This window comes from Trachypithecus francoisi, unplaced genomic scaffold (genome assembly GCF_009764315.1).
Source record: "Trachypithecus francoisi isolate TF-2019V2 unplaced genomic scaffold, Tfra_2.0 Lachesis_group2, whole genome shotgun sequence".
In the NCBI taxonomy this organism is placed as follows: Eukaryota; Metazoa; Chordata; class Mammalia; order Primates; family Cercopithecidae; genus Trachypithecus; species Trachypithecus francoisi.
The window spans coordinates 119,063,568-119,086,131 of NW_022681465.1; the positions used below are offsets into that span (position 1 = coordinate 119,063,568).

At 51.7% G+C, this 22,564-nt stretch overlaps 1 protein-coding gene across 1 annotated transcript in view; it reads right to left on the bottom strand.

The window, feature by feature from the left end:
- The window catches only part of STK10 (serine/threonine kinase 10), a 156,691-nt gene extending 134,363 nt beyond the window's left edge, over nt 1-22,328 (bottom strand). Inside the window, exon 1 of the mRNA XM_033180296.1 lies at nt 21,839-22,328. Coding sequence (XP_033036187.1) covers nt 21,839-21,994 — 156 coding nt within the window. The 5' untranslated portion in view covers nt 21,995-22,328. The remainder of the gene's footprint in view (nt 1-21,838) is intronic.
- Nucleotides 22,329-22,564: the final 236 nt, after the last annotated feature.

A 22,564-nucleotide genomic window follows, 5' to 3' on the forward strand; every position in this document is an offset into this window, starting at 1 on the left:
GATATTAAGTAACCCTTAAATGACAAACAAGAAGATAATACAGTAATGAGAAAAAATTCTTAAGCCATAATAGTAAACAGCAAAATAGGATAATGAAATTGTAACGAGGCTACAATTTTCCTTTGGGAAAACTGCACGTGCCTATGGACAGGGACGAGCTAAAACACAGCATAATGGAGTCAAGCAGTTTATAAAGTCAAGCAGTTTACAATTTTTACCCAGTGACATCTGGCAATTATCCACAGGGGTCCCAGTGAGGGCAGACTGGGGCAGGTGCAAAGAAGCCTCCCACATAGAAAGAGACCACTTCATCCGACCTTGCCTTAAACGTTCCAGAGACAGACACCCTCGTTCTTTCGGAACTCACATGAGCTGCACTGTCTGATACAGCAGCGACTAGCCGCACTTGGCTATTTAAATTAATAGATATGAAACAAAAATGGAGTTCCTCAGTTGCATTAGCCACATTTCACGCACTCCCACACTGTGGCTACCGTACTGAATAGCGCAGGTACATACAAACACTTCCATCACTGTAGAAAGTTCAGTCCCAGCCCTCTGGCAGAAAATGCCTCTTCAGAGGTAAGGGGGCATCTACAACTCACTCCACTGTCCCAGACCCAGCCTCGGAAACATGGGTTTCTTTTTCTAGGAAGCAAAAGGGGACAAGTGCAAGGAATCAGCAGAGGAACCCCACCCAACGATCATTTGCTAGGGAAGTCTCCTAGCAACCTGGCTGGGTGGCAGGCGTGAGCGAAGGCTCCCAGCTGACCTGTCAGATGAACAGCCTGGGCGTGGGTCAGAGCCAAAGTACGGGGCAGTCGGGGCTCAGGGTTCCTATTTCCTGGACTTTATTCTGGACAGCCGTGCCAGGCATGTATCAAATATGGTTCAGGCCACTGGAACCAAAGCAGGGCTTGGTCTGGGTGTCACACAATGTACAGCTGTTCTGTCCCTGCCTGAACATAGTTAATCTTTGCATGGTGATGAATGTTGTCAATCGCAGGAAGGGCTGTGACTCTATTTAGGAGAGAGAAAATCTGGCCCCAGAGAAAACCAGGGTCACAGCAGAACTGACTATGTGCAGGAAAAGGGCCCAACATAAAGCCAAAGGGGGTGATCTGAGGACAGCAGACACAGAGCCAGGGTGGCCAGCTGACATGGGCCGGGGTGGCCAGCTGACATGGGCTTGAGTTTAGAGCCCACTAAGGCCCCTGGCTGGCAGGCATCAGCCAGCAGAGGACGGAAGCCTTATGCCTTATGTACCATGGGCCTGGGCTTTGGGAGACCCAGGTCCTTGCGGGCTCAGGATGAAAAAGGCCTGCCAAAGCCTCTTATGGTCTCTTGCTGCAGGGCAATGAGCAGTTCGCCTTTCTCCAGTACAGGGACACGAAGTACACAGAGGTACCACCATCTCCTTTTATTGAAGAGAAAAGGGAGGCCCAGGCAGAGAAACTGACTTGTCCCAGGTCACACAGCTAGGAGGCAGTGGCAGGCCTGGAGCTCAGCTCTGGTTCTCTGCCCAGTGCTCTCTCCCCTCAGCAGCCCACCAAAGTTATCATGCCAGGGGTCTCCCACCCAGCTGCTCAGTGTGACAGCCCTCCTTCCCATCTTTCCCTCCGTGGCCTTCAACCAGACACACCCAGGGTGAACCCTCAAGGGCTCCTTGCTGCTGACAAGCTAATGCCCGAGCTCCCTGGCCCAGCACTCACAGCCCTCATGACCTGCCCCTGCCCACTTCCCCAGGGTCCCGCCACTCCCTCTCACTCAGCCCCATGCCTGCTCCCTACCTCCCGGCCCTCTTCATGCTCCCTCCTCCACAGAGAAGGCCTCCTCCCTACCTGCGTTTAATCAGCCAGCAAAATCTAACTCAACCCCAGCCTAGCCCACGACATCTTCCCCAGAACCCCAGTCCACCTCTCCCACTAGAATTTCTTTGCACCTTGTTAAGGCTTTCATCGCAGACTGCCCTGTCCCCTGGGCATCTGCATCACAGATTCTCTGACCTGGCTGTAATCTCTGAAAGGCTCAGCCCACCTGACTCCTCTCAGTCTACCCCAGAGAACCTGGCACAGAAGAGCCAGTGGGTAGATGGAACAGTGGGAGTGTGAGTGAATGGGAAGATGGGTGGGCAGACAAGCAGATGGAGGAGTGGATGGATGGGAGGTAGGGGCTGGAGGAATGAATGGATGGGAAAATGAGTTAAGTGGGATGGCGAATGGATGAGAGGTTGGGTGCATGGATGGGTGGGCAGAAGAATGGGAGGGTGGGTGGATGGGCAGATGAATGGAAGGATGGACAGATGGATGGGAGAATGAGTTGGCAGGGGCATGAATGGGTACATGAGACTAGGTGGGTGTGAGAGGGATAAAGGAATGACATGTATGTCCAGGGAGTAGACAATTATCATCTTCCCTTCTTTCCAAAAGGCACTTGAGCCCACCCCTGCTGGGTTCTATGAACATCAGTCTCTCTCAATCCTGTAGCCATTAAAGTTATTGTTACAGGAACGGACCCCACTCCATCCGATGTCCCCATCTTGGCAAACTTAGAAATGAGCAAATTTCTATCGAGCAATTTGTGGAAACAGCACAGTACCTAGGCTCAAGTCCCAACTCTACTACTTACTAGCTAAGTGTGCTTGCGGAAGCCAGGACACCAGGCCTTCATATCCTGATAAAGATGTAGACAATTTCAGCGATGCATGGGAAAATTTATAAGCCACTATGGGTTAGCCAGTTGACTATTGGTTGTTACTGTTCTCTCTTGAAACGGTGTATTTTTTGTTTTTGAAAGCCTAAAAGCACGTTTATTTTGTTCATCAATGTATCTACTACTCTGTCTGGTCACGGCAGACACTCAGTGTGTATTCTTAAACGACTAATGAATGAATGAATAGAATCCGTGTTTATGCTTCCCTGCAAACAGAGAGAAATGAGGTCCTCCACATAAGAGATGAAAGGAAAGTGATAAGAAGTCGACTTTCTCCATAACATATTTCTATTTCTGAATCTCTGGCTGTTCTCCAGTTTTGAAAGATGGCACCTCTTTACCTTGCCGGAGCCAAAGCCTTCAATTGGGCCAGGATGTACACAGCTGAGTTCTGTCAAGCAGAGAGAAACCACTTCCCAATTAATCATCACCATGCCAAGTTTCAGCTCAATGACAAACGAGACGGCCAAGTTTCAGAACAAGTGACACTTAAGGATGGCAAAGATTATGAAGCCCAAAAGCAGAGGGACACGGCTTCCAAAGACGTGCCTTGAACACTGTCTCCCTCAGGGAGGAGAAGCCTGGCCAGCCAGCCACCCTGGCACAGCTCAGGGAAATGTTGAGCCGCAAAAGTTCTTGTGAACCAGCAAATAAAAAAACGGAAACCCAAACAGGATTGGTCCAAAGAAACCAAGTCTTGGCCTTGGCTGAAAACTGGAGCAACCTGTCCAACTTGGCTGGGGATATGGGAGCCCTCAGATCTCAGCTCTCCAAAAACAATGGGGAATCCAACCCACATATCACTGATAAGGGAGGCGTGAAAGGTGCCCATGGGCTCTACCTCCTTGCAGGAGACCACTCCCACCTTTCCCAGGCTCCTCTCTACCCAGAGGAGGACAGCGATACTCAATGCGGAGTTGCAGAGGGGAGAGTACTCCGGGGTCCACAGAAGAGAGGAGGAAGTGAGGAAGGAAGCACTTTATGGAGGGCCACCTATGGCCCCTGCCTGCCAGTGTTTAAGACACTCATTTAATCCTCACCACAACTTTGGGGCTCATGTCCTTTCATGAACTCTGTTTTAGAGACAATATCAATCCTCAGAGAGGTTAAGGTCAGCCTGTTTATTCCATCAACAGTCTTTGTGGTGCTAAAGTAACATCTGTGCATTAAAAACAATCTTAGAAATATAATGGTACAAAGAAGAAAATCAAAACCTTTCATAATCCAAAATAGACTCGCCTTTGGTAATCTGTGGTGTGACATTCTTGGAACTGTTTCCCAATCCCAGCTCTAACACTTCCCAGCTGTGTGCCCCTGAGGGGACTTCTTTGCCCTCACTTCCCAGCCTTTTATACCTTTATCTAATGACGATGTAACCACTCCTCCTCCAGAGGCTGTTGTGAGTATTTAATGAGTTCATATGTGAAAGACGCTTAGAAGAGGCTGGGTCCTTGGCTGGGCGTTGTGGCTCAAACGTGTCATCCCAGCAGTTTGGGAGGCTGAGGTAGGTGGATCACCTGAGGTCAGAAATTCAAAACCAGTCTGGCCAACAGAGTGAAACTCTGTCGCTACTAAAAATACAAAAATTAGCCAGGCGTGGTGGCACACGCCTATAGTCCCAGCTACTTGAGGAGGCAGAGGCAGGAGAATCACTTGGACCTGTGAGGGAGAGGCTGCATTAAACCAAGATCACATCACTGCACTCCAACCTGAGTGACAGAGTGAGACTCTTGTCTTAAAACAAAATGAATAGAACAGAATAGAATAGAATAGAATAGACTGGACTGGACTAGACTAGACTAGGATAGGCTAGGATAGGCTAGGCTAGGCTAGGCTAGGCTAGGCTGGGTCCAGAGTGAAAGTCTATAAATATTCACTCATTATAATCGCTCTGGCCACAAACATATTCTTCCATACTTTACAAAATAGGTATTAAACTGTCTACACTGGTCATTCTTACTTTCCCTTAACAGTATGGCATGGCTGGGCACAGTGGCTCACACCTGTAATCCCCCTGTAATCCCAGCACTTTGGGAGGCCGAGGCAGGTGGATCATCTGAGGTTAGGAATTTGAGACAGGCTGACCAACATGGTGAAACTCCGTCTCTACTAAAAATACAAAATTAGCCGAGCATGGTGGCATGCACCTATAGTCCCAGCAACTCGGGAGGCTGAGGCAAGAGAATCGCTTGAACCTGGGCAGTGGAGGCTGCAGTGAGCTGAGATGGCACCATCGCACTCCAGCCCAGGCAACAAGAGCAAAACTCCATCTCAAAAAAAAAAAGCAAACAGTATGGCATGAACAGCCCTTCACAGCACAAAACGCTGTTCCCCAACGTCATCTCCAAGGGTGGCAGAATGTTCCACTGAGTGACGGGACCCACCTCTATTTGAGCAGCTCCCTATCATGTAGCCATGCCACACTGGTCGCGTGGTGCCACCTCCAAAAGCCTCAGTCTTGATTTACATGTTGTCAAATGCTCACCAAATGGCAGGACCAAGCTATACCCCTGTGTTCCACCAACACTAGATTGAATTCAGATGTGATGTTGGGCTTGGGTCGGTTCTGCCACATCTGGCTGTGTGTCCTTGGCACTGGGCTCATGATGGTGCAGGTGTAAAGATGCCTATGTCCCACTGTGAGAGGCACTACCGTCCCTATTTTGCAGAAAAGAAAACCAAGGTTCAGAGGGGTGACATCACTTGGCCAGGGCTACACAGCAAGGCCAACAGCTGAACTGTGACTTATAAGATGAATGGCATCCCCAGGTCAAAAGCTTCTGAGGCGGCCGGGCACAGTGGCTCATGCCCAGGCCCCTGTGCCGTCTCCAGACCCCTGTGCTGCCTCCAGGCTGGGATGCAGACTTCTTTTATCTCCATAACAGAGAGAAAGCAACAAACTTCAGGCTGATCCCAGAACTCTTCACAGGCCTCCACCCAGAAGCACCCTCCAGTGTAACACGCAGGGAGGGGTTCAGGGCCTCAAGGGAATCTGCCTCTGTGAAGCCCCAGGAAGAGGACGATCAGCTTAAGTCACCCCACAGAAATGGTAACAATCACAGTAACAACAGCCACATTTACATCTTCTGTGCGAGGCAGGACAGTAAGGGCTGGCCACAAGCATCAATCTTCACAAAATCGGGCAAAGTGCTGTTTTGGTTTAAATGTCACAGCTCAAGATGCTGAGGATCAGAGGGGCGAGGTGACTTGCCCAAAGTCACAGAGCAAACAGGCAGGGAAGCTAGGAGGAAGCTCAGAATTGATTCCAGCGCTACATCATAACCACAGTGCGGCCTCCTGAGTGTAGCCACATTGTAACTACAACGCCGGGCCTGTCCAGGGAGAGGGACTAAGTGGGGCCTGCCCAGGGAGAGGGACTAAGAGGGGCCTGCCCAGGGAGAGGGACTAAGTGGGGCCTGCCCAGGGAGAGGGACTAAGCGGGGCCTGCCTAGGGAGAGGGACTAAGCGGGGCCCAGCATTCACTCACTCATCCTTTCATTTGCTCAGCAGGTATTTTTTGTTATTGTTGTTTAATTTTTTTTGAGACGGAGTTTCGCCCTTGTTGACCAGGCTGGAGTACAATGGCACAATCTCAGCTCACTAAAACTTCTGCCTTTCAGGTTCAAGTGATCCTCCTGCCTCAGCCTCCTGAGTAGCTGGGATTACAGGCACCCACCACCATGCCCAGCTAATTTTTGTATTTTTAGTAGAGATGAGGTTTCCCCATGTTGGCTAGGCTGGTCTCGAACTCCTGACCTCAGGTGACCCACCCGCCTCGGCCTCCCCAAGTGCTGGGATTACAGGCATCAGCCACCGCACGCCTGCGGCTCAGCAGGTATGAACTGAACATCTATCCTCCGCAGGCCCTGTTCCAAATGCTGGGGACACAAAGATCATTCCTTACCCTCAGGGACTTCGCATCTGTTGGAGGGGACAGAAAATAAACAAGGAAACACACAAGAGAATCCCAGTTTGTTACAATAGCCCTGAAGGAAATCTATAGGCAGCTGCCACCATGGTCAGGGAGGGGTGGTCGGGACAGGCCTTTCTGAGGAAGGAATCTGAGTTGAGACCTGGAGAATGAGGAGGAGCAGCTGTGCAGTCACAGGTAGAGTGGCAGGCAGGGGAACCGCCAGTGCAACGGTCCGGAAGCAGAAAGGAGCTGCACTTCCCTCAGCTCCTCCCAGAGGCATCACTGGCCTCCACCACCCTCCACCACCTGACCCTGGCTGGCTGGAGTTACCTCTTCAGTCATCCGTGTACTGGTCAAGTCCCTCCTCTTCCCCATCCTTCTCCCCAAGTCTTAGGTGTCTAATTCTGGCTCTGGTATAGCCTGTTTTTTCTTGTTATTGTTGCTTTCAGACAACCAGTTTTTCAGTCAGGTCTTGCTCTGTCACCCAGACTGGAGTGCACTGGTGTGATCACAGCTTGCTGCAGTCTTGAACTCCTGGCCTCAAGTGATCCTCCCGCCTCAGCCTCCAGAATAGCAGCCTCCAGACTACAGTTGGTGCCACCACACCTGGCTAATGTTTAAAAATTTTTTGGAAGAGATGGAGTCTTCCTACATTTCCCAGGCTGGTCGTGAACTCCTAGCCACTCAAAGTATTAGGATTACAGAAGTGACCCACTGTGCCAGCCCTAGTATAGTCTGTCAGTATGAAAACATCGGTAAGCTATGGGGGAAGAAGGGAAAAACTGCATCACAGGGGAAGCAGAGAGAAAGGGGAAGAGAAAGAGTGAAGTGGAAGGTGAGTGTGGTGGAGAGAAGGAGAAGGGAGAAGGAAGCCTTTCAGCACCCGCCCTCCCTGCTCTGCTGACAGGCCCCAGAGACGCCCTGCACTGCAGCCTGCTGCGGTCCCAGCAGCCCCACCCACCAGGGCACCAGGAGGGGCCCCAGGAGCACTTGGCTTCCCCGCCCTGACACCCACCCCTTTCCCCTGCCACTTCCTGTGCTAGTCCTGCCTGCACCCCTCACCACTTCCTCTGCATGAGAGGCCACCATCCATCGCCATCCAGCTGAGGCAGGCTTGCAAAGAAGGGTTATGTTCCTGGGCACAGAAACCACAAGGCCAAGAGCAGACACCGCATTGAAGTGACCATGGACTGCCCAATAAACCTGTTTGTCTTTCTCTCTGTGCCACAAGAGAAAAGAGACAGACTCCTGGCCAGAAACATCTGGGTGCAAGTCCCAGTCCTGCCATAAAAAAGCTGTGTGACCCTGAGTAAGTCACCGTACCGCTCTGGGCCTCTGCTTCATCAGGTGTAGAGTGAGGATATTCCCCTGCCTTTCATGGGGATAAGAGAAGAATAAATGATGGACAGGTAGCAACTGAGCAAAAGTCAACTCCCTACTCATCTATCTTTTTCACTTTGGAACCCACAGGGCCTCACACAAGTAGGTGCTCAATAAACAATCTAAAGCTAACACTTACGTGACATCTTCCAGTGTTCTAGACTAAGTGGTTTCCATGGATTATCTCATTTCATCTTCCAACAGCCCTATGCGATTGTACCATTACCATCACCATTTCACAGCTTAAGAAACTGAGGCAGAGATAAGTAAATTCCTCAGCATCACACAGACTGCAAGAGGTAGAGCCAGGCTTGAACTGCAGGAATTCCTCCAGGTTCCCGGACCACCTCTGATCCCCAGCAGACACGAGCTTGCCTTCCTGTCTCATCTTCTCTGCTCTCTTTCCACCTCCTGACTAAGATGCCCTAGACTCTTCCATGCCTCCCGTCTCACAAACATCCCCTTCTCAGGCTGGTCACCTACACTCCCTCGGCTCCGATTTGGGTTCCAACTATAGCTCTGGCCTTCCCTCCCACACCTGCCTGGTTCAGTCAGCAGGGCTGGCCACTCTGGCTCAGCCTCCATTCAGCATGGACCTCCTTAGTCTTGAGCAGCCAGGGATCCTGGCTCTGGCACCCTGCAATTGTGTCACCTCTTTGGTCAAGGCCTCCTCCCCCATCAAAAGAGAGTCCCTCTCTAATGTTACATGGGCTGACCTGGTCAGGCTCTGGGGGACTTAAGGCAGGCAGGACATTTTTTGAGGTCAAAACTGCCAAGTCTAAATTCATCGGCTTGGCCTTCAAAGCCCTCTTGACTTGGTCCCTGCTATGGTCCGAGATTCTGTGTCCCTGCAAAATTCTTATGTTGAAATCCCAACCTCCAAGGTGATAGCATTAGAAGGAGGGGCCTTTTGGGAAATGATTAGGTCTTAATGAGATTAGTGTTCTTGTAAAAAAAAAAAAAAAAAAAAAAAGACCGCAGAGGCCGGTGTGGTGGCTCACGCCTGTAATCCCAGCACTTTGGGAGGCCGAGGTGGGTGGATATCTTGAAGCCAGGAGCTTGAAACTAGACTGGCCAACATGGTAAAACGCCATCTCTACTAAAAATACAAAAATTAGCCAGATGTGGTGGTGCATGCCTGTGATCCCAGCTACTCTGGAGGCTGAGGCACAAGAATCACTTGAACCCAGGAGGTGGAGGTTGCAGTGAGCCGAGGTCATGCCACTGCACTCCAGCCTGGACGAAGGAGTGAGACTCTGTCTCAAAAAAAAAAAAAAAGAAAGACCTTAGAAGGCTAGCTCTCCTGCTGTCCCTCCTACTACGTGAGGTCACAGCGAGAAGGCACCATCTGTGAAGCAGAGCAGGCCCTCATCAGACACCAACTCTGTGGGAGCCTTGATCTTGGACTTCCCAGCCTCCAAGCTAGGAGAAATAGAATGTTTATTGTTGGCAAGCCACTCAGCCTACCGTACTTTGTTACAGCAGCCCGAATGAGCCACGCCCCCAAATGCTATTGCTGACCTGGCCCAGCCCTGGCCCATGCCCACTTCCCAAATCCAATGACCGCTGGGATTGAGGAGGCAAAAGTAGAGGTCAGATCTGTCATGCCCAACACAGTAGTCACTAGTCACATGTCACTACCGAGCACCTGGCATGTGGCCGGTGCAGATGGAGATGGGCCATAAGCACAACACCCACCGATTTCAAAGACTTCATGAAAAAGAATATAACACATTGCTTTAATTCCGCTTTACTACATGCTGAAGTGATAAATATACCATTAAAATTCATTTCCCTATTTTTCCTCTGGTTTGAATGAGGTGACTAGGAAACCTGCCATTGCCTGTATAGCCTGTGTAATGCTCCCTTGGACAGCATCATTGGCCCAGACGCAGAAGGGACCAACTTATCTGTTTTTGTTTTGTTTTGTTTTGTTTTTTTGAGACAGAGTCTTTCTCTGTTGCCAGAGTGCAACAGAGCTGGAGTGCAATGACGCTTTCTCAGCTCACTGCAACCTCTGCCTCCCAGGATTCAGGTGATTCTTGTGCCTCAGCCTCCCAAGTAGCTGGGACTACAGGCACGAGCCACCACGCCCAGATAATTTTTTATAATTTTAGTAGAGACGAGGGTTCACCATGTTGCCGGGCTGGTCTCGAACTCCTGACCTCAGGTGATTCACCTGCCTCGGCCTCCCAAAGTGCTGGGATTAAAGGTGTGAGCCCAGCCCAGGATCAAATTATCTGATACTCACAGAGAAGACAAAAATCTGGGATTTTCTGTGAAATCTCTTCATTTAAAAATACTGGCAATCAAGTCAAATTTGGTTCAACCCCCGTGGGGGCCACACTGTGTGGCCCCATCCTCAGGCCACATCAGGCCCAACGGCCAGCAGTCAGCAACCTCGGGCCTCATGGGCCAGCCTCTCTCCTGACCTGGACTTCCTTCTCTCCACCTTATCACCATCCCGCCTGCTGTACCAGGTGGAACCTTCCCCGCTCTCGGCTGGCTGCCTATCTGCCCTGTACAACTCTCATCGCAGGCAGCACGTTCCTGTCTCCTCCCCTACGACACAAGGGAAGCAGCAGGGGAGGCCGCCTTCTTTTTTTTTTTTTTTTTTTTTTTTTTTTTTTTTTGAGGCGTAGTCTCGCTCTGTCTCCCGGACTGGAGTGCAGTGGCCTGATCTCAGCTCACTGCAAGCTCCGCCTCCCGGGTTTACGCCATTCTCCTGCCTCAGCCTCCCGAGTAGCTGGGACTACAGGCGCCCGCCACCTCGCCCAGCTAGTTTTTGTATTTTTAGTAGAGAAGGGGTTTCACCGTGTTAGTCAGGATGGTCTTGATCTCCTGACCTCGTGATCCACCCGTCTCGGCCTCCCAAAGTGCTGGGATTACAGGCTTGAGCCACCGCGCCCGGCCAGGGAGGCCGCCTTCTTATCCTGAGCACCTACTGTGGCCAACTGGATACCCGCTGTGTGAGCTACTGGAGCAGGTCTCACAACAGCTCCCGCAGGTGTACTCAGCCCCACTGTACTCATGGGGAAGCTGAGGGAGGCTGAGACAAGCCACTTGCCTGAAAGGACACAGTGGCTAAATGGCACAGCCAGGATGCAAACCCTGGCTTCTCTGACTGCAAGGCCCAACTCTTTCATTGCACACTCAGAGACCTGACAGAGGAGGTCAACAAATACTGTCTGCCGGGCCGAATAAAGGAACGCTCATCTGTACAAGGCAGTGGTTCTCAGCTGGAGCCATTATGCCTCCCTCCCCCACGGAGCATGTGGCAACATCTGGGGACACTTCTAGTTGCCACACTGCAAGGAGGCGTTCTGGCACCCAGTGGGTTGAAGCCAGGGATCCTGTGAACACCCTAGAATGCACAGGACAGCTCCATAACAAAGAATGACCCCGCCCAAAATGCCAGTAGTGCCAGGTGAGGAAGCGCTGGTATGAGGGCTATGCTATAAACACTGAAGTATCCCTGCCTTGTCCCTAAAGTTGTAGTGGCGGATCAGGAGCTTCTCCATCTGACACCAAGAGCATTAATCATAACAGCTCATCGTCATTTCCTGAGCCCTTCCTGGGTGAGAATCAGACGCTAAACACATCACCTCCTCAACTCCCCTCAGCCCTGTGGCCAACTCCATTTTGCAGACACAAGACTCAGGTTCAGAGGAGGAGGTGGTTGCCTATTTGGGGTTCAAACAGGACCAGGACTAGGACCAAGATCCTACTGAACCCCAAATCTCTTCCCTTCACCACCACCCTGTTCCACGACCCTCAGCAGCAGGGGGCCTGGGAGCGACCACCCAAGGCTGTTCTGGGGGCTGTGGGGTGACAGCCTCTGGAGAAATCCCCTAGTCTAGGTAACTTCGGGAGGCCAGGCCATGCGAGAGCCCTGGATGGCGGGCGGGTCCATCTGTTTGTTCCGATCCCTTCCCCACGCTTGCTTTCGCATCAGCCAAAACAAATTCCCCGAACGGCCAGTGCAAAGTCAGACCCACAGGGCTGCGGGCACGGCCCCACGCAGAATGCGGCCCCCTTGAAGGGCATCATCCACAGGAAGTTCAGACCCCCTTGGATTGGGGGCTGAGTCCCCAGTCAGAAACCCACTCACAATAGCATGGACTTGGGTTTAAAAATACTTGGCTGAGCGGAAACAAGGTTACTGCCTGGGGCCAGATCTCTTTCCGGAGGAGGAGGGGAGCACTGAGACCTTCCCCATCCCCAGAGGAAGTGGAAACCCAGGCTTTCCATCTAGTAGGCAGGAGAGGAGGTGAAAGGAGAAGGCTGTGGCTCAAGGACCGGCAAGAAGGCCTGGGAGGGTTCCTACCTCACTTAACCTGGGCTTCCTCTCAGCCAGGCAGGGAGGGCAGAATGTCACATCATTCCTAAAGCCAGCACACGGCAGAGGCACCCAAGTTCTGAGTAGCAGCTGCCAAGGCCCCCTGCGCGCTTGAGGTGTTAAGAGGACTTGGGGATTGGCCCTCAGCAATAGCAAGAGACAAAGGGGACCTGTATTAATTTATCTCATTTTATTTTTAAAATCACCCTCAAATAGGCATATGCTTTGACCTAGTAATTCCCTTTGAAAGTCCAGCCTAGGCCAGGCGCGGTGGCTCACGCCTGTAATCCCAACACTTTGGGAGGCCGAGGTGGGCAGATCACCAGAAGTCAGGACTTCAAGACCAGCCTGGACAACATGGCAAAATCCCGTCTCTACTAAAAAATACAAAAATTAGCCGGGCATGGTGACAGGCGCCTATAATCCCAGCTACTTGGGAGGCCAGTGCAGGAGAAGTGCTTGAACCTGGGAAGTGGAGGTTGCAGTGAGCCGAGATCGTGCCACTGCACTCCAGCCTGGGTGACAGAGCAAGACTTCGTCTCAAAAAAAAAAAAACAAGAAAGTATAGCCTAAAAAGTAAATTAAAATACAGCAACAGCCAGGTGCAGTGGCTCACGCCTGTAATCCCAGCACTTTGGGAGGCTGAGGCAAGCGGATCGCTTGAGGTCAGGAGTTCAAGACCAGGCTGGCCGACATGGTGAAACCCCGTCTCTACTAAAAATACAAAAAAAAATTAGCCGGGCGTGGTGGCACACACCTGTAATCCCAGCTACTCAGGAGGCTGAGGCAGGAGAATCACTTGAACCCAGGAAGCAGAGGTTTCAGTGAGCTGAGATTGCACCACTGCACTCAGCCTGGGCGACAGAGTAAGACTGTCTAAAATAAAATACAGCAAGAACGCTACAAAACTGTTCATCAAGATACAGTCAGCTCTGTGAGAACCCTTATTTTGAACCTGCCAACTTTGCTCCAACACCATCGACATACCAGGGAGTGATTCTGCTATAATGCTAAGGTCATGTTTGGTTACATACAGAAACAGCAAGTGAAAGCCATAGATGAATGCAGAAAACTGCACTGACTCGGGTGTTGAAGGAATGCACAAAACACACAGGCACACACCTCTGACATCCATCAACCACCTCTAAGCCACACCCATGTGCATCTGCCATCAGATTGCACGCACACCTCCTTCCACAGCGCCCTACGCTGCTGCCTTCCCAGCACCCACGTCCACCCACGTGGTGCATCTCTTTTCAGATAAAATGCCTATGTACCACAGCATGTGTGTATTTCTTCTCTGTGTAACTTGCGTAAAACTGCACTATTGGTTTTGAGATTTTGAACTTTTTTTAAAAGGTGCCACTGATGAAGTTTTTGAGTGCTGTGCCCTCAACCCCATTTTTCCCATAAGGCCTCTAGTTTTTACTGCATGATATTATACAGCTCTGTGATTTTTACAAAGACATAATTGTCTTCTATTACATATTAAGTAAAGCACCTAGCACAGTGCCTGGCATACAATTATTTAATCTATTTTACTTTTTTTTTTTTTTTTGAGACAGAGTCTCTCTCTGTCACTGAGGCTGGAGAACAGTGACACAGTCTTGGCTCATTGCAACCTCCACCTCCCAGGTACAAGAGATTCTCCTGCCTCACCCTCCCTGAGTAGCTGAGATTACAGGCACCCACCACCATGCCAGGCTGATTTTTGTATTTTTAGTAGAGAGGGGGTTTCGCCATGTTGGCCAGGCTGGTCTCAAACTCCTGACCTCAGGTGATCCTCCCACCTCAGGAGGTGGAAGTTGCAGTAAGTCAAGATCGCGCCATTGCACTCCAGCCTGGGTGACAGAGCAAGACTCTGTCTAAAAGAAAAAAAAAGCCGGGCACGGTGGCTCAAGCCTGTAATCCCAGCACTTTGGGAGGCCGAGACAGGCGGATCACGAGGTCAGGAGATCAAGACCATCCTGGCTAACACGGTGAAACCCCGTCTCTACTAAAAAAATACAAAAAACTAGCCGGGCGAGGTGGCAGGCGCCTGTAGTCCCAGCTACTCGGGAGGCTGAGGCAGGAGAATGGCGTAAACCCGGGAGGCAGAGCTTACAGTGAGCTGAGATCCGGCCACTGCACTCCAGCCCGGGCGACACAGCCAGACTCTGTCTCACAAAAAAAAAAAAAGAAAGAAAAAAAAAAAAAGAAATAAAATGCTACTGATACATACGATTAGAATCAGGCAGGAAAAAAAATTTATCACAACATCAAAAGTCTAGAAGGAAATATGTCAACAGACATTGACGGAACCTAGGGTAATTTTTTTCTGTTTAACTGTTGCTATTTGTTTGGTAAACTCCCAATTTTGCAAAATAATACATCTTTTAAAAGTTTAAAAAGGCCGGGCTCAGTGGCTCACGCCTGCAATCCCAGCACTCTGAGGCGGGCGGATCACAAGGTCAGGAGTTCAACACCAGCCTGGCCAGCATGGTAAAACCCCATTTCTACTAAAAATACAAAAATTAGTCGGGTGTGGTAGTGTGCACCTGTAATCCTAGCTACTTGGGAGGCTGAGGCAGGAGAATTGCTTGACCCCGGAAAGCGGAGGTTGCAGTGAGCTGAGATCGCACCACTGTACTCCAGCCTGGGTGACAGAGCAAGACTCTGTCTCAAAAAAAAAAAAAAAAAAAAACTTAAAAACAACAAAAAATCAAAACCAGAGCAATTTTCTAGTTTTGTTTTGTTTTGTTTTGAGACAGGGTCTCAGGGTCTCATTCTGTTGCCCAGGCTGGAGTGCACAGGCGTGAGCACAGTGGCTCACTGCAACTTCTGCCTCCCAGGCTCAAGTAATCCTCCCACCTCAGTCTCCTGCGTAGCTGGGACCACAGGGGCATGTCACCACGCCCAGCTAATTTTTTTTGAGACAGAGTTTCGCTCTTTCACCCAGGCTGGTGTGCAGTGGCACGATCTTGGCTCACTGCAACCTCCACCTTCCAATTTCAAGCGATTCTCTTGCCTCAGCCTCCGGAGTAGCTGAGATTACAGGCGCCCACCACCATGCCAGGCTGATTTTTGTATTTTTAGTAGAGAGGGGGTTTCGCCATGTTGTCCAGGCTGGTCTTGAACTCCTGACCTCAGGTGATCTGCCTGCCTCGGCCTCCCAAAGTGCAGAGATTACAGGTGTGAGCCACCGTGCCCGGCCAATTTTTTGTATTTTTCATGGAGATGGGGTTTCGTCATGTTCCTCAGGCTGGAAAGCAGTATTTTTTTTTTCTGAGATGGAGTCTTGCTCTGTTGCCCAGGCTGGAGTGCAGCGGCGCAATCTCCGCTCACTGCAAGCTCTGCCTCCTGGGTTCATGCCATTCTCCTGCCTCAGCCTCCTGAGTAGCTGGGACTACAGGCGCCCGCCACCACGCCCGGCTAATTTTTTCTATTTTAGTAGAGACGGGGTTTCACCGTGTTAGCCAAGATGGTCTCAATCTGCTGACCTTGTGACCCACCCACCTCAGCCTCCCAAAGTGCTGGGATTATAGGCGTGAGCCACTATGCCCGGCCAACAAAGCAATTTTTAGGAAGGATACCAGGCTCAGTGGCTCATACCTATAATCCCAGCACTTTGGATGGCTGAGGCAGGAGGATCACTTGAGCCTAGGAGTTCAAGACCAACCTGGACAATAGAGCAAGACCCCATCTCCACAAAATATTTAAAAACTAGCCAGGTGTGGTGGCGCATGCCTGTAGTCCCAACTACTCTAGCGGCTAAGACAGGAGGATCCCTTGAGCCCAGGAGTTCGAGACGGAAGTGAGCAGTGATGGTGCCGCTGCACTCCAATCCTTGCAACAGACTAAGACACTATCTCCAAAAAGAAACAAAAAGAAGCAGAAAAATCGTCTCAGCCTGTTAACTGAGTACCTGTGTTCCCTGTCCACAACGGGTGCATGAGTACCTGTGCTGCCTACTGCTATGACAGCAAGCACACCCCGCTAAAATCAGCTCTTCCCACTCAACCTATCACCTTTTACCCTTTCCACCTCCTCTTCAAAATGAAGATTTTCTGTGATAAGAATTTTGAAACCATACAGCTTGTAAACTTTACTTTGGTTTTTGTTTTGTTTTGTTTTGTTTTTTGAGACAGAGTCTCACTCTGTTGTCCAGGCTAGAGTGCCAGTGGCACAATCTCTGCTCTCTGCAACCTCTGCCTCCCAGATTCAAGCAATTCTCCTGCCCCAGCCTCCCGAGTAGCTGGGATTACAGGTTTACAGGCGTGTGCCACCACGCCCAGCTAATTTTTTGTATTTTTAGTAGAGATGGGGTTTTACCATGTTGGCCAGGTTGGTCTTGAACTCCTGACATCAAGTGATCCACCAGCCTCGGCCTCCCAGAAGTGCTGGGATTACAGTCTGCTTTGTATTCTAGTAATTAACTAGGAATGGTTTTCTTTTGAAACCAATTTGTAGGAATAGTTTTCTTTTGAAACCATTTGCATTCACACAGGTACTGGGTGAGAATGAGCTTGACTTTGCACAAAATCAATCCTATCCTCCCCTCTTTTTCTCCTGAGGCAGACAGATTAAGGTTTATCAGGGAGAGGAGGAAAAAGAGGTTTGATATCTTGGAGACCGCTAACTTGAAGACTCATCAGGAAATCTGGAATCAGAAAGTCCTCTCCTGACACTGTTGACAAATTCAGACTTCCAAGGCCCAGAAAGACCTCAGGAAGCCTTCAACACTTAGGCTGTCAGAAGAAAAACAGCGCTGCTGGCAGTCCCTCCTCAGCGCCCTACCAATTGCTTTCTCAGGTGTTGTGCCAAAATGAAATCTCTGGTTCCAGCCATAAAACCAAGATGGAATTTTTGGTTTGGGTTACTTCAGTGACCAGGCCAGGGAACAACCAAGTAGGTAGGAGTCGTGGTCCTTGATTACAAGGGTCTTTAGTAAAAGCGATACCAGGCCGGGCGCAGTGGCTCAAGCCTGTAATCCCAGCACTTTGGGAGGTGGAGGCGGGCGGATCACGAGGTCAGGAGATCGAGACCATCCTGGCTAACACGGTGAAACCCCGTCTCTACTAAAAAAATACAAAAAAAAAAAAATAGCCGGGCGAGTTGGTGGGCGCCTGTAGTCCCAGCTACTCGGGAGGCTGAGGCAGGAGAATGGCGTAAACCCGGGACGCGGAGCTTGCAGTGAGCTGAGATCTGGCCACTGCACTCCAGCCTGGGCGACAGAGCAAGACTCCGCCGTCTCAAAAAAAAAAAAAAAAAAAAAAAGTAAAAGCGATACCTGCTTCGACTTCAAGCAGGAGGGGTGAGTAAACAGCACCTCTTGAGTAGGCAGCCTGGGTGACGGGATCTCTGATCCAGGATGGGTCTTCCTTAGCTGGTGACTAAGGAAAAAAGGTTCAACTGAAGCCCAGAGCCCTGGGTTCTAGTCCCTTCTCTTCTCTGGGCACCAGGGCATACAGGGTTGGCTTACGTCAGAGCATGCAAAGGCCAAGTAGGTAACAGAATAGATTGTTAGGTCTATCAGCCATCACACCACTCTCTTGGTCTGGCTCTCCCTTAATTAAGAGAAATCGTGGATTCAGAGGTAGGTGGAGAGGGCTATGGTGGAGCCAGCTCACAACTTCGAGAATTAAAGTCACTTTTTGTTGTCGTTTTTGAGACGGAGTCTCCCTCTGTCCCCCAGGTTTGAGTGCAGTGGCGCAATCTCAGCTCACTGCAACCTCTGCCTCAAGGGTTCAAGCAATTCTCCTGCCTCAGCCTCCCAAGTAGCTGGGATTATAGACATGTGCCACCACGCCCAGCTAATTTTTTATTTTTGCATTTTTAATAGAGATGGGGTTTCGCCATGTTGCCCCAGCTGGTCTCAAACTCCTAACCTCAAGTGATCCACCCACCTTGGCCACCTGAAGTGCTAGGATTACAGGAGTGAGCCACAGCGCCTGGCCCTGGAGTCACTTTTTTAAAAACTGACTTTCCACATGCTTTGGAGAACCAAGAGGAGACAGTACAGATTGTGAATCGGATGAGCTCCCTTGTATGAAACTTTCAGAGTAGCAGGGGAGTTATTAGGGACTAAAGCAGGAGGAAACACAACTGAAAATGACAAGGGGAAATCTTACCAGCATAAAAGCAAAGTTCTGGCCGGGCGCGGTGGCTCAAGCCTGTAATCCCAGCACTTTGGGAGGCCGAGACGGGCGGATCACGAGGTCAGGAGATCGAGACCATCCTGGCTAACACGGTGAAACCCCGTCTCTACTAAAAAATACAAAAAACTAGCCGGGCGACGTGGCGGGCGCCTGTAGTCCCAGCTACTCGGGAGGCTGAGGCAGGAGAATGGCGTGAACCCGGAAGGCGGAGCTTGCAGTGAGCTGAGATCCAGCCACTGCACTCCAGCCCGGGCGACAGAGCGAGACTCCGTCTCAAAAAAAAAAAAAAGAAAAAAAAAAAAAAAAAGCAAAGTTCTGCATTTCAGTTTAAAGGAAGATGAACCCTGTGAAGCCAGGATACATTGCAGGGAATGGGACAAGAATGCAATTGAAAGCCCCTAACGGAGAAAAAAAAAAGCCCATACGTTTGTTTTGTTTTGTTTTTGAGATGGAGTCTCACTCTGTTGCCAGGCTGGAGTGCAGTGGTGGTATCTCGGCTCACTGCAACCTCCGCCTCCCGGGTTCAAGCAATTCTCTTGCCTCAGCCTCCTGAGTAGCTGGAATTACAGGCACGTATCACCATTCCCAGATAATTTTTTTTTTGTTTTTTTGAGACGGAGTCTTGCTCTGTCGCCTGGGCTGGAGTACAGTGGCCGGATCTCAGCTCACTGCAAGCTCCACCTCCCAGGTTTAGGCCATTCTCCTGCCTCAGCCTCCCGTGTAGCTGGGACTACAGGCGCCCACCACCTCGCCCAGCTAGTTTTTTTTTTGTATTTTTTAGTAGAGACGGGGTTTCACCGTATTAGCCAGGATGGTCTTGATCTTCTGACCTCGTGATCCGCCCGTCTCGGCCTCCCAAAGTGCTGGGATTACAGGCCTGAGCCACCGCGCCCAGCCCAGCTAATTTTTGTATTTTTAGTAGAGACAGAGCTTCACCATGTTGGCCAGGATGGTCTCAATCTCCTGACTCGTGATCCTCCCGCCTCGGCCTCCCAACGTGCTAGGATTACAGGGGTGAGCAACCGCACCCAGCCAAAAAACCCATGTTTAAAAGCATACACTAAAAACACCAACTGAGCCTTCTGGAGAAAGTGGGTCCTGTGGTGAGCTGACCAAGGGTCCAGCTGCCCTCACGGCAGTCAGAGCACAGCTGCAGGAGCAGGCTCTAAGACAGTCAAGGACAATAGCAGTGTCCAGGGAGAAGTGCAAGGCTGAGGACCATTCTCCGGTGCCACTAGGAGGAAGATGCAGCTCTGAGGAGAATAAAGAAAAGATGTGCTGAGGAGAGGGTGCGCTACCTGCCCTCAAATATGGGCAAGGCCCTCAGGCAAAGGAGGTCAGCAAATCGGGCAGTCCAAAAGCACTGCCTCTCGGATCACAAGACCTCTCCCCACCCCGAACAGGAAGTGTGGGCTCAGAGAGGAGGTGGTAAGGTAACAAAAGAGGCACCAGGCCAGGCTCAGTGGCTCACGCCTGTAATCCCAGCACTTTGGGAGGTCAACACGGGTGGATCACTTGAGGTCAGGAGTTCGAGACCAGCTTAGACAACATGGTGAAACCCCATCTCTACTAAAAATAAAAAAATTAGCCAGGCGTGGTGGCGTGTGCCTGTAATCCCAGCTACTCGGGAGGCTGAGGTAGGAGAATCACTTGAACCCGGGAAGTGAAGATTGCAGTGAGGGCCAAGATCGAACCACTGCACTCCAGCTTGGGCAAGAGAGTGAGACACCGTCTCAAAGAAAAAAAAAAAGAGGCACCAGGTGGGCCTGGTTGGTCTCAAAATTGCCACCGCTCCAGGTCAGGCAGGGTGACTCACGCCCGTAATCCCAACACTTTGGGAGGCTGAAACGAGCTGACTTCATGAGCTCAGGAGTTCAGGACAAGCCTGGGCAACGTGGCGAAAACCTAGCTCTACAAAAAATAGAAAAATTAGCCGGGTTGTGGTGTGCACCTGTAGACCTAGCTACTCGGGAGGCTGAGGCAGGAGAACCACTTGAGACCAGGAGGCAGACGTTGCAGTGAACCGAATCATGCCACTGCACTCCAGACTGGGCAACAGAGGGAAACCCTGTCTCAAAAAAAAGAAGAAAAAGGAAAAAACTGCCACCACTCCAAGCCTCTAGGGCAGTACTTATCAAACCTATTTGCTTAGGAATCACCTGGGATCTTATTAAAATGCAGACTCTAATTCAGCAGTCTGGGTTGGGCCTGAGATTGTTCACTTCTAACAAGCTCCCAAATGATGCTATTCTAACACTGGTCATCTAGGAATTACCCTGATAACTAGGTGAGACTACTTTCAAGTCAGAGGAGAAGGCTGGAGAAGCCTTCTCTGTGGTCCAGCCTCATAGAAGGGCAATCCTAGGGTCAGAGTGGCCTACAAGCCACAGGAGCCCCAAGGAGGACAGTGGCTTAGGAGAGAGGTGGTCTCCTGGAGGTATACGCCAATTTAACAAGAAGGAGTCTCCAGTAAAAATTTTCTTAGGGGAAAGGGGGGAGTCAAGCTGTAGGTGTTCGCTCCCTTAAACAACTCAGCACCTCAAAATTAGCTCTCAGGAGCAGAAAGAAACTAACGTCCTGCTGCCACACTTCTCTAGACAAAAATCAGCTCTGCCCCACCCACTCCACAAAAGCTCTCTGCCGCGTCTTCCTCTAGGGGAGAGGTGACTGCAGGCTGGGAGACTCCCCAGCTGTGACTCAGACCGACGGAATCAAATCTGTTCCCCGAGGCTCGGCATTCACCAGATCCTGACCTCCCCCTCTGCCCGGCCCCAACCCACCTTTCCAAGCCCCACCTCTCACTCCAGGGGCCACCCCTCGCCCACCCCACTTCCCTGTCTCTGGCTCATCTTCAGATGTGTCCCCAGCTCCCAACCCTTCCAAGCGCAGCCGAGTTTCTCGGTCCACATCGCCTCGATATTCCCACAGCATCTGTGTGGTCTCTCTTAAAAAAAAAAAAAAAAAAAAAAAAGTGTGTGCCCCTATCGCCGTTTTACGGAAGGTCCCTGGAAGGTTCCTCGAGTGGCCCTCTCGGATGCTGAGGTCCTGTCAGCGCCCCTTTGTCTCCCCGTGCGGCGCCGAGCGCAGTGCAGGACACACACAGGAAGTGCTCCGAAACAGGGCTAAGGTGGGGGCAGCAGCCGTGCCCGGAGGGGGCGCTCAGAGCGCAGGGACTCGGCCGGGCCGAGTGCCGTTCCCCGCAAAAAACAAGAGTCACCGGCATTGAGGGCCAGAGACCCCGAGTTCAGAGCCAGGCAGCCCTCGGAGCCGGAGCCGGGCTGGCCGGGGCCGGGGCGGGCATCCCTTCCTTCCGGAGCCCCTCGACGCGCGTCCGGCCACCCACCTCAGCGCCCTCACCTTGTAAACCTTGCCGAAGGCGCCGTCGCCCAGCTCGCCCACGATCTCCCACACCTCGTTGGGGTCCAGGTCGCGGCGGACGTGCTCATATTCGCGGGACTTTCTCTTCTCGAAGGTAGACAGGCGCAGGATGCGGCGGAAATTGGCAAAAGCCATGGCCGGGGGCGCGGTGGCGCCGGTTCGGGCTCGGGCTCGGGCTCGGGCTCGGGCTTGGGCTGTGGCTTCGGCGGCCGCGAGGAGAAGGAGGAGGAGGAGTTGGCGGGCGCCGCGGCTCTCGGGGTTCTCCCCAGACCCGCCCTTCCCTGCAGCCCGGCCCCGGTCAAGTGTGCCCTGAGCAGCGCCGCGCCGGGAACACCCGGAACCGCGCAGGCGGCGGCGTCCCCGCCCCTGCCCTGTCCGGTCCCCGGGGCCGCCTCCCTTGTGCCGGCCCCGCAGCCCCCGCCCGGCGCAGCCCTGCCTGCGAGAGCCTCGGACCCGTTCCGGGGGACCGTCCCCGCGCCCGCCCAGCGGCCGGGCTCCACCTGCCGCTCCCCGGCAGAGCTCCGAGACCCCCTAATTGGCTGCGGGCGCTCCCCGGCTCCGCCCGTCGCCGCAGGGCACTCTGGAAACTGTAGTCCCCGCACACCACGCGCCGCGAGCCGCGGGCTGGGCTTTGGAGAAGCTTCGGGGACCGCTCGGTGGGACCGCTCATGGACTTAGCAGCCCTCCCGCCACGCCGCGTGGCTC